The sequence below is a fragment of the Rhinolophus sinicus genome, linkage group LG05 (assembly GCF_036562045.2).
Source record: "Rhinolophus sinicus isolate RSC01 linkage group LG05, ASM3656204v1, whole genome shotgun sequence".
Taxonomy (NCBI): Eukaryota; Metazoa; Chordata; class Mammalia; order Chiroptera; family Rhinolophidae; genus Rhinolophus; species Rhinolophus sinicus.
Window position 1 is genome coordinate 67,542,364 of NC_133755.1, and position 15,909 is coordinate 67,558,272.

The window sequence follows — 15,909 nt, forward strand, 5'->3', positions numbered from 1 at the left end:
AATGTTGGTATTATTTAGAAATAATATGTACGGGGGCTGTGGATATGTGTATGAGAGATAGCTAGATAGTTATGTGAATACTGTTAGATACCAAGATTTTCAGTGCATAAGAAAAAACAAATATAATATCAAAATTAAGTTATAACTGTAATTTTACAGAATTACAAAGTATGGACTCATGATTTATTGTTCTTTTTCATAACACGTAGTTCCTAGCTCATACTTACTTGAAAAGTCTTAGAAGCAATGATAACCCAGTGACAATGAGCAACCCTATACCTCAGACATAGGGGTATATGGTCCTGAAACACCATTCCCCACTAAAAAGAACTGGAAATACTTGGAGGAATGGCTGATTCCAGGCAGGAGGCAGGAAATGCATAACATGAGCATTTGACATCTTGTTGGGCAGAGAGCAAGGAAGCTCTCAAAGATGAATGGGAGTAAGACAAGTCACAGAAGCCACAGGAAACGGCTCCAGTGAGCAGAAGATGGCACAATCTAAATATCAAAAGGACCGCAATTAACTGAAAAACACTGAATATATAAAACTTCTGGCTTATAGTGTTCACTAACCCCTTCAACTTTTCTGGATGTGTGAAAATTTTCTTAAAATGTTGGGAACAGGTGACAATGACTTTGAAATGATGCTGAAAAGGGATGGAGGAGGAAAGGAAAAGAGAAAGAGCAAAGAAAGCTAAAACAAAAACATATATAATTCACTTGTCACCACTGCAGATAACCAGGGCACCAACTCCATACACTAATAAAAGGCCATTACAGGGCAAAAGTGAGCGTTCTTTGCCTTCCTTTTCCGAATGTACCATGTCTCAGGGTGACCAAATAGTCCTAGTTAATGAGTTCAAGGTGAGAGCAGTGAAAGGACTGATCGAATTAGAAAAATCACCATTTTGTGATACGTAGAGAAAAAATTAATTTGGGCACTGATCATAATGGGTAAAACTACTAGATGGAAAAGTCGATGGGGAAGAACGCAATGGACGCCATCAGCTGAACTCATGCCCTGGCTGCAGCCTCACTAAGAGTAAGACCCCAAGTATGTGCCTCCTGAGACAACGCAGCAAAAAGATGCAGAACCACCTATGAAGAATTCTTCTTTTTAAAAAGTTGAACCTGAATTTAATGGAGCCTTTGTAAGTCCCTTCAAGTTTTCAGAAAATGTGAAGGACTGAAAAGTGAGTTACGTGATGCCGTGAGGAAGGAAACGGACAAGCATAGCATGTAGACATTCTACATAAAAACTGGCCCAATTTCTTCACCGTCAATCATTGGGGGCATATAGCGGGATGCAAGGAGACGGGTGGAAGCTTTCCTAACTAAAGGAGACACAACAATCAAATGAGTGTGTAGTTCTTGTTGATACAGATTAGAGCAACCAGGTTTGTGAAGGATTCTTGAAGCAAGCAGGAAGCTTAAGTATACAGCGGGCACTAGTGATACCGAAGAATGCCAGCTGACTATTAATTTAACGACGTCATTGCAGTGACGTAAGAACGGCCATATACCCAAAGATGTTTACTAAAATACGTAGGGATAAAATATAATTGCTAGAATTTGCTTTAAAATATGTCAAGAGGTAAAAAAGGCTCAGAGGACAAGATAAAGTCAGGTGGGCAAAACCTGATCCTAATGTACCTTGGGTAACGGTCCTAATGCACCCTGGATAAAAAGTCCTAATGCTCTTGTGTAATGCACCTGGAGGATTTCATTATACTGCTCTCATTACTTTGGGGTATATTTGAAAATATTCATAAAAGAATTTAAAACCCCTTCTTAACAACAAAGGCATAAACTTGGATCACTAAATCCACCTATGAGGAATATTCTGTAAAATCAAAAGTGAAATCAGGGCAAGAAAACGGGCAGAGAATTTCACACTCCCTGAATTCCCTTAATTTTTGAATCAGGACCACTCCTGGGCCCAGGCAACGCGGATATAGAAGGCTGCAGAGTATGCCAGAGAAACCAGAGAAGCAGCAAGCCTGAAGTGAGCCCTCTGGGACTTCTGGAAGCCAGCGGGACACACCCAGACCAGCAAAACCAGCGGGAGAGGGCGCACTCCAGGCGCCACGTGAGTCAGAACGATTGTCTCCCATTCTACCTTTCTTTTCTTTCTTTTTTTGACCGTTAAGCAATCATTTAATTTAAAAAAAGTCATTTACCAAAGTCACCTTATTTTGAAGCCCATATGCCTCAGTCCTTCTCTCATCTACTAAAATGAAAGGGATGAAACTAGATATTTGCTCAGACCCCCTCCAGATGGTTTCCTTTGTCAAACAAGTCACAACTCCATGCAAAAGGTAGGCGACCTATAACATACTAGAGGAAAGTTTGATTCTGGCTTAAAAACTTTTTAAAGTTTTTGTGTAGGTTATATTTATTCTGAAGTATGTGAAATAAAACAAATCAAGATTTAGGGAAGGAGAAATTTTATGTGGGGTCTGCAAGTATACCCCTGGTTTGAAAGCCTTTGTTGTTGTTTTTTTAAACAGGACTTTTGACCTCCAAATTTCCTAAGTCAAAAAATCAGACTCAGGATTTGTCTGCTTTTTAAATACCTATAAGCAACACCCCTAATGGAAGAACATCTTCAGTGAGTTGAATTATTTGAGCATAAGCAAAATTACTTTATTTTAAACAGCAAGAGCCTGGTGCCAGAAGCTTCCTAGTAGAAAAGGAACATTAGCCATGGCACCCTTCAGCCATTTCTAAGTGTAAAGCTCACGTGGAAAATGCCAGCCCGTATTGTTCTAAGGGAATCCCAAGCAACCAGAAACAAGTGTGACACCTACCGTGAGTGCACCCAGAAAAGGCTCTAGCTTTCCTCCCACCTCAGAGACTTTCCTTGAAGTGCACAGTAAGTTCTGTTCTTGAAAAAGATCTGGCTGGCACTTCCTTTGCTGCCCTGACACAAAGTTCACCAAGACATTAATCTGATCCATGCTGGAACATTTCCTCCCATAATAAAATTCGCTCTCCAAAGACAAAGCAAAGGGTAATGTAGAATACAAGAAACTAAAACTCCAGCCATGGTCAAGGGCAGCGATAAGAGGTGACAGCACATCAAAAAGGAGACTCTGAGAGAACGTTCTGTAAGAACATGCACCTGGACCACCAGGGAGGCACCCCTGACGCTAGATGTGGCCCTGGCAAGTCACTAAGCCAGCTGCACCTTGCTTCTTCCCTCTCCAAAGCCAACAGTTATACCTGCTAATATGCTCATACGCTGTTCAGAGGGTCAAATGAGGAAGCACTTTTTACACTGGAAAGCATAACTCCTGTGACTCCCAATTTCTTACACATAAGCCATGTTCTGATGAGCAAAAATATCAGCTTCCTTTAATGACCTTTGTCAATTTCAAAATCATGTTTTCCCATTTTCATAAATCTAAAATACTAACGAAGTTTTTTCAAACTGTATACATACCCCCTCCCAAGACACAGATAAGCATCTGCCCAGCCAGGGGGTGTCTGCCCCTGGTCACCTTGACCTCTCTGCTTTCTGCCGCTGTCAGGTGGTATCACTCACACCTGTTACCACTTGGCTTCTCCCTTTTTTCTGTTTTCCTGCTCTGCCTCATTTCACTCAAGACCATGGGACAGATCCTAGCAGGGTCTTTGGACTTACACTGCCAAAAACAAGAATCACAAAGCTAACTCAGCACTCTGGAGTGCAAACTCAGATCTGTAAAGATGTGAATGCTATTAAAAGGCAATCTGTACAAAGGTTTGATGAGTTTCTCACACAGCTTCTGCAATCTTGGCCCTGGTCCTGGCAGAGCAACACCCTGATTACCTCTAAGCATAGCTATCAAGTCCATTTGAGTAACCAGAAAAGACAATCTACTCCATATTTCATTAATCGACATTAAAAGGTCAAATTATTGCATAATCAGTTCAACTCCTGGAATGATCTCAGCAGATAAGCCAGAGTCTCGCCTGGGCTTTTCTCCTTCCTAAAAACCAGGCAAAGACAACAGCAAAGGCAACGTCCAGGCAAGGTGAAGAATAAAAAGTGTGTCCACAACACCAGGAGCACTGAGTCACCTACCAATAGGGACAGGAATTACTAGCTGAGTAACTCACAGCCTGGTGTGGCCTACACTTCACAAGAGTAGGACTTGTGAAGCCTAGACTGAGACTGTGAGACACAGAGAAACGGCAGCAAAGTCTCCTCCTTCTTCCCAGGGCCCCAAGGAGCTCTTGACAGTCCAGGAGTCAATTCAGTCAAAAGCCACAAGCCGACCAACCCACAGGCTGGAGCCCTATCACCAATCTCCACCGGCTTTCTCCCCTCCTCTTCTGAGCCTGAGCAATTGGTTCCTGGGATTCCACTCTCCTGGTTCCTCGTGCCATGTCCTCGGTTTCCAGTCATGCGCCAATCATTATAGATCTGATTTCAAAAAGAAAGCAGACATGCAATGGATTCTTCTCCAGCCCTACACGGAAGGAAACTCTGACACCTACTATGACATGGATGGACTTTGAGGACATTATGCTGAGGGAAACAAGCCAGTCACAAAGGACAAAGTGTGTCATTCCACTTGCATGATGCCCCTCACATAGTCCAATTCGGAGAGAAAGGAAGCAGAGTGGTGGTTCCCAGGGGCTGGGGGAAGGAGGAAAGGGGAGTTAGTGCTTAGTGGGTCTGGAGTTTCAGTTTGGGAAGATAAAAAAGTTCTGGAAATGGATGGAGATGGATGGTGTGAGTGTACTTAATGCCACTGAACTGTACACTTAATGGTCAAGATGGTAAATTTTATGTTATGTGTATTTTACTACAATAAAAATTTAAAAATTAAGAGAAAGAAAGAAGGAAGGAAGGAAGGAAGGAAGGAAGGAAGGAAGGAAGGAAGGAAAGAAAGAAAGAAAGAAAGAAAGAAAGAAAGAAAGAAAGAAAGAAAGAAAGAAAGAAAGAAAGAAAGAAAGAAAGAAAGAAAGAAAGAAAGAAAAGATTTGTTTTGCAAGTTTCTCTACAGCTCAACGGTCCTGGTGGCTCATTACAGGCCCCGGCCAGACCTGGAATGTTCTTAGAAGAGGCCCAAGAAGTCCCCTGTGTGATCCAGGCGCCACCTCCCCTCCTCGCACACAGGAGTCTTTACTGCCGAGCCTACTACCTTCTTTCCCACACTTCACCACTCATTTGCCCACTTGCTCTTGGCCTAACACCAGGCTCTGTCCTGGGCCCTGGAGGGTCAGTGGCAAACATGACTCCGAGAAAACGTATTTTCAGTATGGAGGTAAGCAAAAAAAAGAAAGAAAGAATAAAAATGACCGCAGTGATGAGTATCGAGTGCTGGAACAAAGGAAGCAGTTGGCAGGGGGTCAGGGAGGCCTGAGGGTGTGAGGTGGGCGACATCTGGGCTCTGACCTCAATGAGGGGCATGCTCCGCTGTCCCCCTCCTTCTGAACAACTCATAGCCACTCAACAATATAAGTTATCCACTGAAGCTATGTTTATAAAGCCTTGGGAGTCTTTGGTCCACATAAGTTAAAAAATAATCATAACAGCAACTTCTCTTATCTCCTTCCAACCAGTCATCCACAGATCTCTGTTGCCAAATAATAATATTGTTTGCCCATGAAATTATCTACCCATCTCTTCCACTTCTGCTTTAAAAGAAACAGGGGAAAAAAAAAAAAAAAACTTCTCCTCAAGGCTTTCCTATGTCTTCCCTTCCTGCCATGAGAGCAGCCGAAATCCAATGAAGATATAAATCATTCTTGCAGGCCACTCTTCCTGTTCCTACCCCACGTCCTGGTGCCGCCCAGGCCCTTCCTACTGTTCTTGTTTGTGCTTTATCTGAGACTTGAAACTCTGGGCAGGAATCCCTTCTCAATGCTCAAGACACAATCAAATATTAAATAGGGTGAGGCAATCGCGCAGTGCAGGATGCCCAAGTCACTGCCAGAGGAGGCCTAAGCATCTCAGTCAATCCCACAAACGCCGGACACAAACACCCTCACCATTCTCCCTTCCTGAACCCAAGACGAGCTGCCCTGGCAAGTACAGCTGCTTACTGAGGGGGCCTGCTGTGGCCACGATGACAAAAGAAAGTGAAGCATCTGTGGACCTGCGAAGGGTGAGGTCCAAGGCAAATATCTAGCTAAGTGGAAACGAGAGGAAGTAGCTCTCAGCTCAACAGAAAGAAAGGTTTAGGAGTCAAACCTGCTCGGCATCAGACTGCCGGGCGTGGGGCCAGCGTGAGCTGCTACAGCCATGACAGCAGGCGACTTGGAGAGAAGATACACAGGGCATTCTGAACATGTATCCTTTGGATGGAGCCATATGGGCTCTTCAAGGGTCCTGTCCTGTCTTGCTTTCCTAATCCTTGTTCCCCCCGTACCTGCCATTTCCAGATTGCTGTCTGTATCCCCGAGGCCACTGGTGAAAGCCAGATGGAAGGATACACTCTGCCCAATCCCGACCCCAAGCACGCATCTGGTACGTGGCAGGCATCAAACCTTTCAAACAGACGGTGGGGACTGCGAGGGAACTGGAATATTTAAGATGTTCGTTTAAGTTTTTAAAATACTTTTAAAATCAGAAACAAGCATCGAATAAAGGACTGGATTAGTAAATCAGGCAACAATGATAAGGTTGAACGAGGTGTCGCTATTAATGATGATACCGTTCCCTGTGGCTCCAAGGTGCTCGGGAGCCCGGACTGGCTACTGTCAGCATCCTGGGCTACAAGGATTCAGGAACTGAGCACAGTCCCCACCCTGCTGACTCCCCAAAAGCCAATCTAGTGAAGAAACAAAAATCCAATAGCCCCATCAAAAGCCTCAAATCCACAGCGAGACCAAGTCTTTGCCTGGGCAGAGTGAGAGGGGAGAAATGGGAGACATGGGAACAGGGCCCCCCTCCCCCGCCCCACATCCCACGTCCAGTCCACTGGTCCTCTCTTGCTCTGTCCCCAAAACACAAGTTAAGGGGCCGGCCCAGTGGCTCAGACGGTTAGAGCTCCATGCTCCTAACTCCGAAGGCTGCCGGTTCGATTCCTCGACTCCCACAAGAGATGGTGGGCAGCGCCCCCTGCAACTAAGATTGAACATGACATCTTGAGCTGAGCTGCCTCCTGGATGGCTCAGTTGGTTGGAGCGCGTCCTCTCAACCACAAGGTTGCCGGTTCAACTCCCGCCAAGGGATGGTGGGCTGTGCCCCCTGCAACTAGCAACGGCAACTGGACCTGGAGCTGAGCTGCACCCTCCACAGCTAAGACTGAAAGGACAAGAACTTGAAGCTGAACGGCACCCTCCACAACTAAGATTGAAAGGACAACAACTTGACTTGGAAAAAAAAAAAAGTCCAAAAGAAAAAAAAACAAGTTAAAAAGTCACATCACTATGTTAGTGCAAATAACAGCGCTGGTCTGGGTGACGGTGTACAGAAATTCTGTCTTAGAAGAAAACGGATCACCTGGGGAAGCAAAGGAAATTCTCACAAATGCTTCATGCTCCCAAACAATGTAACAAAAATATGAATAAAATCAGAGCTCAGAGAAGAGATGGTGAAATAACAGAGGTGAGAAGGTTGATTAGAGACCTCGGAAATGTCGGAGGATCAAAACAACACAACAACAAGGGTACACGAGTTCAAAGCAGCCAAGTATGGGATATACTGCGAAAATGGAATTATTAACTCTGAGAAAAGGGTTATGAACAGCATGGAGAGTACAGTTGAAAAAGAGAAAAGCAGACAAAAATGAAAAGCAGAACACAGCTGCTCAACAAGAAGTGTCCCTGACGTGGAGAATCCAATAAATGGAACATAAATGCACTTTAAAAAAAAATATGTATACAGAATGATGTCAGAAAATTTCCTGAAATGATTAACAATTTGCATATAGAAATAGAAAGAGCACACATCAAGTTCCAGAAAAATTTAACACAATGTGCTCAAATTGGAATCACGTTACTAAAGTTCAACAATAAAGACAGTTATATGCACAAAAAGCACATCACCCAAAAGGGCGAGTGTGGGAGGGGGTAGGATCAGACCAGCATGAAATTTCTCCCCCTGACACGTTAAATACTGAAACACCCCAGAGCGACAGCCATCAAGCTCTAGAGTATGGCCAGAGACTATCATACACAGCCAAGGTATCATTCAAGTTCAAAAGCAAGGAACATACATTTGTAAATGTGAGTCATTATTGGGGGATGAAAACAGGAATCTAGCCAATTAAGAGATGAGACCAAAAAAAAAAAAAAAAAGATTTTATATTGGGAAAGCCATTCCTGAGTAGAAGCATTAAACTAATTTAAATACAGAACTAGGCCAAACAGTGATGGACAGCATGGTTACAGAACAGAACAGGAATTACAATGTAACATTAGCAATGCAACTTTTTAAAATGAGCGATTAAACAAGCAGGGGAAGAATAGGGATGCTGGTCTGCCTACCTTGTGCTTCAGGATCTGGAATCAACGAATAATGTCAGAATTGAAACATTGTCTTAAAAAGCCACAATTCTAACCTTGTAATGCTTTCAAACATCTCTTCCCTTAAACTGACTTGAACCTTTTAGAAAATAAGCTCTCTTGTGTTAAAGAAACATTTATTTGAAGTTTCTTTGGTTTCACTGCAGCTTTCCTTTTATTGCAATCAAGTGAAAACTTGACTGATGGTCACCTGGGGTGGCTAGGATATGGGGACGGAGATCATTTCCTCTTTGCACCGTGTTAACTGATATCTTTATATTGAGCATGCATCTAATTTATCATTTTAGGCAAGTACAGACTGGATTGTCTTAATTTTGAAAAAAAATGGACTGGAAAAATAAAAATAAAAACATGCCCAGACCTTAACAGTGGTGAGTACTGGATGGTGGGATATAGGTGACAACTTTTCTTCTTCATTCTTTTCTGTCTTTTTCCAGGAAAAAAAAAAATCCAATGTTGTGAAAGAATGCAAGGTGCTGTGGGAAGTCTATGGAAGCTAATAAAATGATAACAAAAGCAAAACCAAAAGAAAAAAAAACATTCCATGTGTATACGCAGATGTGTAGGCAGAAGAGTGATTTGCACTCTTATAGGTGATAAGAGACTTCTTTTTCTTTCCCTCTGACCTATTTTTTTAAGTTCTGGAAGGTGAACACCTTGTTACTTGTGCAAGTAAAAAGACACCTCTTGTTTCGGTTTGTAAGTCAAAGGAGCCTCAGAGGCATCTGCCTGGTGAGGGGAGAGCTGGCTGGTGCCTCCAGGAGGGGCTCTACCTCAGGTGGTCAGGATGAGAAGGCGATTCCTACATCCCCACAGGGCCTAGCAGCCCAGTGACTGTCTTGGTGCACAGGTGGAACGAGGGGTGAAGGCCCCACGTCAGACACAGCCCCAGACACTTCGCCCATCACAACAGGTACACACGCCCCAGAACACGCTGGTTATGTCAGGCACAAGATTAAGAAAACGGCCGACTCATACTCAACAATACACAGCAGCGTGGAACCACACACCACTCGAAAGCCTGGCATGCCCCAGCTAAGTGGTCCAAGTTTATTGCCTCGATGCGCTGTTGAAGGTTAAGGAAAAGGAAAAGAGGTCAGAGAAGCAGAGGAGGTTCTAAAAGGAGTTACCTTCAAGCTCCCACCGCCAGCATGCAGGCAGGTACTCAGCGTGCTCAAAAGGTATGCAAACTCCACCTGGAACAAAACTCACCCGTGGCTATGGCCCAGTAAACGTCTGGTCCACTCAGTAACTCACCACATGCTATGAGAGAATAAACCTGGGACCCGGGAACTTGAAGCAGGATTCGAAATGGAGCCACCCGTGCACTGGAATCTAGCACGGCATCCAGAGCGCCGACCAGGCGACCTTGAAAAGAAAAAAGAAAGTGCACCTCTGAGACAGGGACTGACCACAAACAGCCCACCTGCAGTGCCACTCCCCTCGCACACGGGCCCTGCAGTCTGTACCTGGGCCCCACGCCACTGCCAGCCAGTGCTTCGCACCTCGCAAGGGCCCGAGCTCTGTGTGGCCCAGGCCTCTGGCTGCCTTGGACCTGTTTTCTGGCACTGGGAACAGGACCTGGCATTTCTGGGCACTCGGAACAGATTTGCAGAATTAGTGAATAAGTAAACGAGGGGCTCTGGACCAGTCACCTAACCTCGCTAAGTGTAATACAGGGGGCACCATGAACCAGTAAACTAGAACTTTGGATCTGGAGTCAGAATGCCTAACTTGAATCCCGGCCCTGCCACTGTCAAGCTGTGTGACCTTGGGCAAGTTATTTAACCTCTCTGTGCCGATTTCCTTGTTTGTAAAATGGAATAGTCACAGTGTACCTACCTCATCGGGTAACTGTGAGAATTAAACAAGTGAGTGTATTCAGCATCCAAAGAGCTTAGGCTATTACCCGGCCATAAAAAGTACTATATAAGTGTTGCCCATCGTTATTATTTGACCATCATCTCAAAGGTGAAGAAGAACCTCTGCCCTCTCCAGAAGGGCACTGTAGGAAGCAAATAAGAAATACAGCGAAGTCCTTCACAGACCCTAGGACACAACGTAAAGTTTATCATTCTGTTGTCAGAAACAGCATCATGAATCAACAGCAGACCAAGAAAAAAAAAAATCAGCAGCCTCGACTCCTCCATAATCTCCTGTTGCCTGGGAATCAAGATGGTGGAGAGGCTTGAGTTCCTAAATTTACGTTACATATAATTCTTTAGTAATAAATAGGCCCTAAATTAGGGCCACAAGCTGCCCAAGCAGTGTGTGTGTGTGTGTGTGTGTGTGTGTGTGTGTACACATATACTTTTGTGTTTTTCAATAACCTCAAACAAAAAGAAAAGTTGATTAGGGAGTAAGTTACTTATTAACACCCTATCATCCTCAAATACTGTAGTGATATATTTCATAAAAACAACCACATAAAACAGTACAACCACCAACTTCAGAAAATTAACACCAATACATTCCTACACTCGAATCCTCAGATTCCATTCAAATGTTACAAAATATCCCAATAACATCCTTTGCTACAAGGGACCCATTTCAGAATCAAACACTGCATTTAGCTGTCATTTCTCTATACTCACACAGACCAAAGAGACATTTCTCAACCTTTGACTTTCATGACCTTGACACTTTCGAGGATTATGGGCCAATTTTTCTGTACAAATGTCCCTCAGTTTGGGTTTGTCTGATGTTTCATCATAAATGTCTCATAATTTGATTCAGGTTATAAATCTTGGGCAAAAGTCACAGAAGTGATGCATCCTTTTCTCACAGTATCAGTTTGTCCTATTACTGTAAAGTTCCCTTTCATCCCTCGATTAAGATACTGTTTGCTAAGTATCTGCACTGTGAGGTTACCCCCTGTTCCCCTTTGTAATTAACAAGTACTCCGTAGAGAGGTACTTTGAAAACTATGTAGATTTCCCATTCCACATCAAATTTAATTTATTCATTTATTTATATCAGTATGGTTTCATGTTTTCCTACTTTATTCAATGGATTACAATCCACTATTATCAATATTTTGATGTTCAAATTGTCTCATATTTGGCCAGTGGAAGCCCCTTTAAGCTGGTTTCCGTGTCCTTTGGATGTGTCCCCTTCACTCTTTTGTACTTTGTGGTGTAATAAAATAATCCAAGTTCATCTTGTACTTTTGCTGCTCCGGCCCTGGAATCAGCCATTTCTCCACGTTTCTCCAATGGTACGTAAAAGCCAAAAATCTGGGAGCCACGTGTGCTCATTGCTAATGGGGTGCTTGCTTCGAGAACACCTCATTGGAGAAAGCTAGGGACTATATGTCTGTATGTGTATATAGTATATGCATATATGTGTTTGCACAGTTACACACATTCATTGATGTTACCTACTTTTCTTTTTATAGATATCTACAGATATAAAACCTAGGAGTTAACCTCCAATTGGGGTCCAGTGCTTCCGACCGCGATCCAATACCACAGCGCTCATTCTAGCTTCTTTTCATACATCCAACTCCTTTCTCAAACACTGAGAAACCTGACTTCCATTATTCTTAGTCTATTCACTTAATCTATTTTTAGTCTAGTTCCTGTTGATACCGTTACCTCCCTGGCAGGTGCCCTCCTCACGCTCTCCAGGTTCCAACAGCACATACACCCCAGGCCCGATAACAACCTGGATCTGTCCCACTCAGTGGTTCTAGAGGAAGAAGGAAGAAAGGATACACGGGTGTTTACAGCCAGTATTCCTTAGGGGGCTCAGTTTTTGCCTCCTTACTGGCTTGCTCCTAAATTACAGATAATGGAGGGCGTCTGAAAGCTGTCTGCTGGATAAAGGGTCTGCTGCTTTAGAATCTGAGCAGCAGCTGAGGGAGCTGTGTGATTAAAAACACGGGTGGGAGGGGGTAGGATGAAAGATGCATTTGTACAAGGAAGGCAAACATGTTTTATCTATGAAAGATTAGGGGTGGGAGAGACGATAGGGTAGCTGATCGAGATTAGACAGGAGCTAGAAGTCTCACCCATCCCACACACACACACTGGCACTCCCACAAACATTAAGAGAGCTGTTGTAGAATCCGTATCAAATTTGGTAAAAATAAAAATCTGAGCAACAAAAGAAGGAAGCAGGAAGGGTGTGCAGTAACTTAGAGCAGCCACCACACAGAAAACGTCTTTTTGATTGGAAAGCGTGGTGATTTCTCTCTTCGAGACTCAGGAGCAACGGTCAGGACATTTGATGCAACACATCCAACCAATCTGACCCCTTCAACTGGTGGGAAGGTAGCGATGTAAAAAGCGACAAGGGACTTCCGGTTTCAGCTCCAACACATAAAGGGCTTGGAAGTCACCACGCCCATCCTAACAACAAGAAAAAGCTGAGAAAATTGAAAATTGATGACTTTTTCTTGGATACATCAGAGAACTAAGGTCAGAGATCAAACCATAACCCCTAAATCTGGAGAGACTGCAGAGCCCAGAATCACAGCCGAGACCCACTCACCTGGAAAAGCCGCAGCGGGAGCCATCAACTGGTAGGAACACGTAAATGGTGGCTTTAACTAAATGGCTGGGAGCTGAGTGTGGACTAGCATGAGAGTGAGAAACTCCTAGACACCATGGTCTTAGGGCCCCCCAACCAGTTTTACCGCTAGGAACCACAGAAGGTTCTCACTATGAAGAACCAAGAAAAGGTCTCTGCCAGGGGAAGGAAGAGTCATCACTGGTGAATGTGCTCAGAGCACCCTCCAGAACAAGGGCCCTCTCTCCAGGGGAGACTTTCCAGAGCCTATCCCAGCTGGGGGAAGGGCATTTCTCAACCTCCAAGCCCCTCTGGCCTCCTTGTCGCACCTGGGGGGTGAGGGTGGAGGCGGGTGAGAAACACTATAAAACACTACACAGGGCACAGCCCAGACACACTGAAAGACTGAGACTCACACTAAGATCACAGACACTTCCCCTCCCCCATACTTCAGTGTATTAACAGGTTCCAGTATAATGACTGGATGATAGCTGAAAAGGCTAAGAGCCTAGGTGAGGAGAAGCTCTTAAAGACGCCTCCAGACAAAGGGGGAGACCAAAACAAGGACACCTGAGGAATCTGAAGCCTCTGGCACTGCAGCAACACTAGACACAGCCCGAGTCAGAGGCAGGATAACACACAACTCACACTAAGGAACTAGTTCTTCGGTTCTTACGACCTGATACATCATGTCTGGCTTTCAACAAAGAAATTACAACACATGTTGAAAGTCAAGAAAAAAACACAGTCTGATAGATTAAGCAGGCAGAAAAATCAGTAAGGATATAGTTGACCTAAATAGCACTATAAATCAACTGGATCTAAAAATGGCATGTATAGAATATTCTATCCAACAACAGCCACATGCAGGTATGTTTTATGGTCCAGAATATGCCCTAACAAATTTAAAAAGAATAGAAATCACATAAAGTATGTTCTCAGATCACAAAGGAATTAAACTGGAAATCAATAACAAAGATCACTGGAAAATACCCAAACCTATGGAGGTTAAACACATGTCTAAATAACACATACATCAAAGAAGAAGTCTCAAGAGAAATTTTAAAATATTTAAACTAAATAAAATGAAAACACAACTTAGAAAAATTTGTGTGAGCAACAAAAGCAGGGCTGTGTTGCAATAGGTGCATAAATTACGAAACAGTAACTAAAAATTAGTAACGTAAGCATCTCCTCTAGGAAATGACAGAGAGAAGAGCAATTTAATCATAAACACAGCAGGATAAAATAAAAATTGAGCAAAAATTAGCAAAATTGAAAACAAAACAAAAAATAGAGAAAAATGAATAAAACCAAAAGCTGTTTCTTTGAAAAGATCAATGAAATTGATAAACCTCTATCTAGGCTAATGAAAGAAAAAGGAGAGAAGTTACTAATTAATAATATCAGAAATTAAAAGGGGGGTCATCACTATTAAAAGGATAATAAAAGAGGAATACTATGAACAATCTAATGCCCACAAATTTGATAACTTACACGAAGTAGATCAAGTCCTTGACACAAATTATTATACTAAAATGCACACAAGGAGAAATGAATGATTTGAATAAGCCTACAACTATTAAAGAAATTAAATCAATAATTAATAACCTGCCAAAAAAATATTAAACACCAGGTACAAACGGTTTCACTGGTGAATTATACTAAATGTTAAGGAAGACATGATGGTAATTCTCTACAATGTCTCTGTAAAAACAAAAGCAGAAGGAACACTTCCTGCCTCATTCTATGAGGGTAGCATTACCATAATACTAAAAACAGATAAAGATATTACAGGAAAAGAAAACTACAAACCAGTATTTCCCATGCAAACGTCCTCAAGAAAATATTAGCAAATCAAATCCAATAACATATTTTAAAAAAATTATACACCATGAACAAATGGGACGTACTCCAGGTATGCAAGGCTGGTTCAACATTTGAAAAAACCAATCAAGGTAATGCACCACATCAACAGGCTAAAGAAGAAAACTCATATACTCATACCAGTTGATACAGAAAAAGCATTTGATAAAATCCAACATCCATACATGATTTTAAAAAACTCTCAACAAAGTAGGAATCAAGAACTTCTTTAGCTTGATAAAGAACATCTACAAAAACCCTATGGATAACACATATTTAAATGATGAGAAACTGGACACTTTCCTTCTAAGATGAGGAATGAGGCTGAATATTCAACATTGTATGGAAGTCCTAGCTAGTGCAATAAGACAAGAAAAGGAAACAAAATGTATACAGATAGGGAAGGAAGAAATAAAACTGTCTTTGTTCACAGATGACATGCTTATCTTTGTAGAAAACCCCAAAGAATCCCCCCCCAAAAAAAAAAACAGAAAGAAAGAAAGAAAAGAAAAGAAACCTATGGAACTAATAAATACAGCAAGGTTGCAGGACACATGGTTAATACAACAACTGCTTTCCTACATACCAACAATGAACAACTGGAATTTGAAAAAAAAATATTTTAAATACCATTGACAATAGCAAATGGTATTTTTATTAGGTACAAGTCTAACAAAATATGCATAGGACCTATATGCAGAAAAATATAAGACTGATAAAAGAAATACAAGAAGATCTAAATAAAAAGATATTCCATGTTCATGGATTGGAAAATTCAGTTCAGCCCATCTTGACCTACAGATTTAGTGCAATCTCAATAAAAATCCCAGATTTTGTAAATATTGACAAATTATTTTAAATAAAAAGCTAATGGGGGCCTGCCCAGTGGTTCAGTTGGTTAGAGCTCCATGCTTCTAACTCTGAAGGCTGCCAGTTTGATTCCCACATGGGCCAGTGGGCTCTCAACCACATGGTTGCCTGTTCAACTCGTCGAGTCCTGCAAGGGATGGTGGGCTCCGTCCCCTGCAACTAAAATTGAATACAGCACCTTGAGCTGAGTTG

At 42.6% G+C, this 15,909-nt stretch overlaps 1 protein-coding gene across 3 annotated transcripts in view; it reads right to left on the minus strand.

The window, feature by feature from the left end:
* Positions 1–15,909, minus strand: part of TBC1D8 (TBC1 domain family member 8) — a 99,397-nt gene that overhangs the window by 46,002 nt on the left and 37,486 nt on the right. Inside the window, exon 2 of one of the 3 annotated variants that reach the window (XM_019753835.2) lies at positions 9,727–9,837. In XM_019753835.2, the coding sequence (XP_019609394.2) occupies positions 9,727–9,837 (111 nt within the window). Of the gene's footprint in view, positions 1–9,599; positions 9,838–15,909 lie in introns of all 3 variants that reach the window. The other 2 variants (XM_019753834.2, XM_074332395.1) reach the window with 2 other exon arrangements.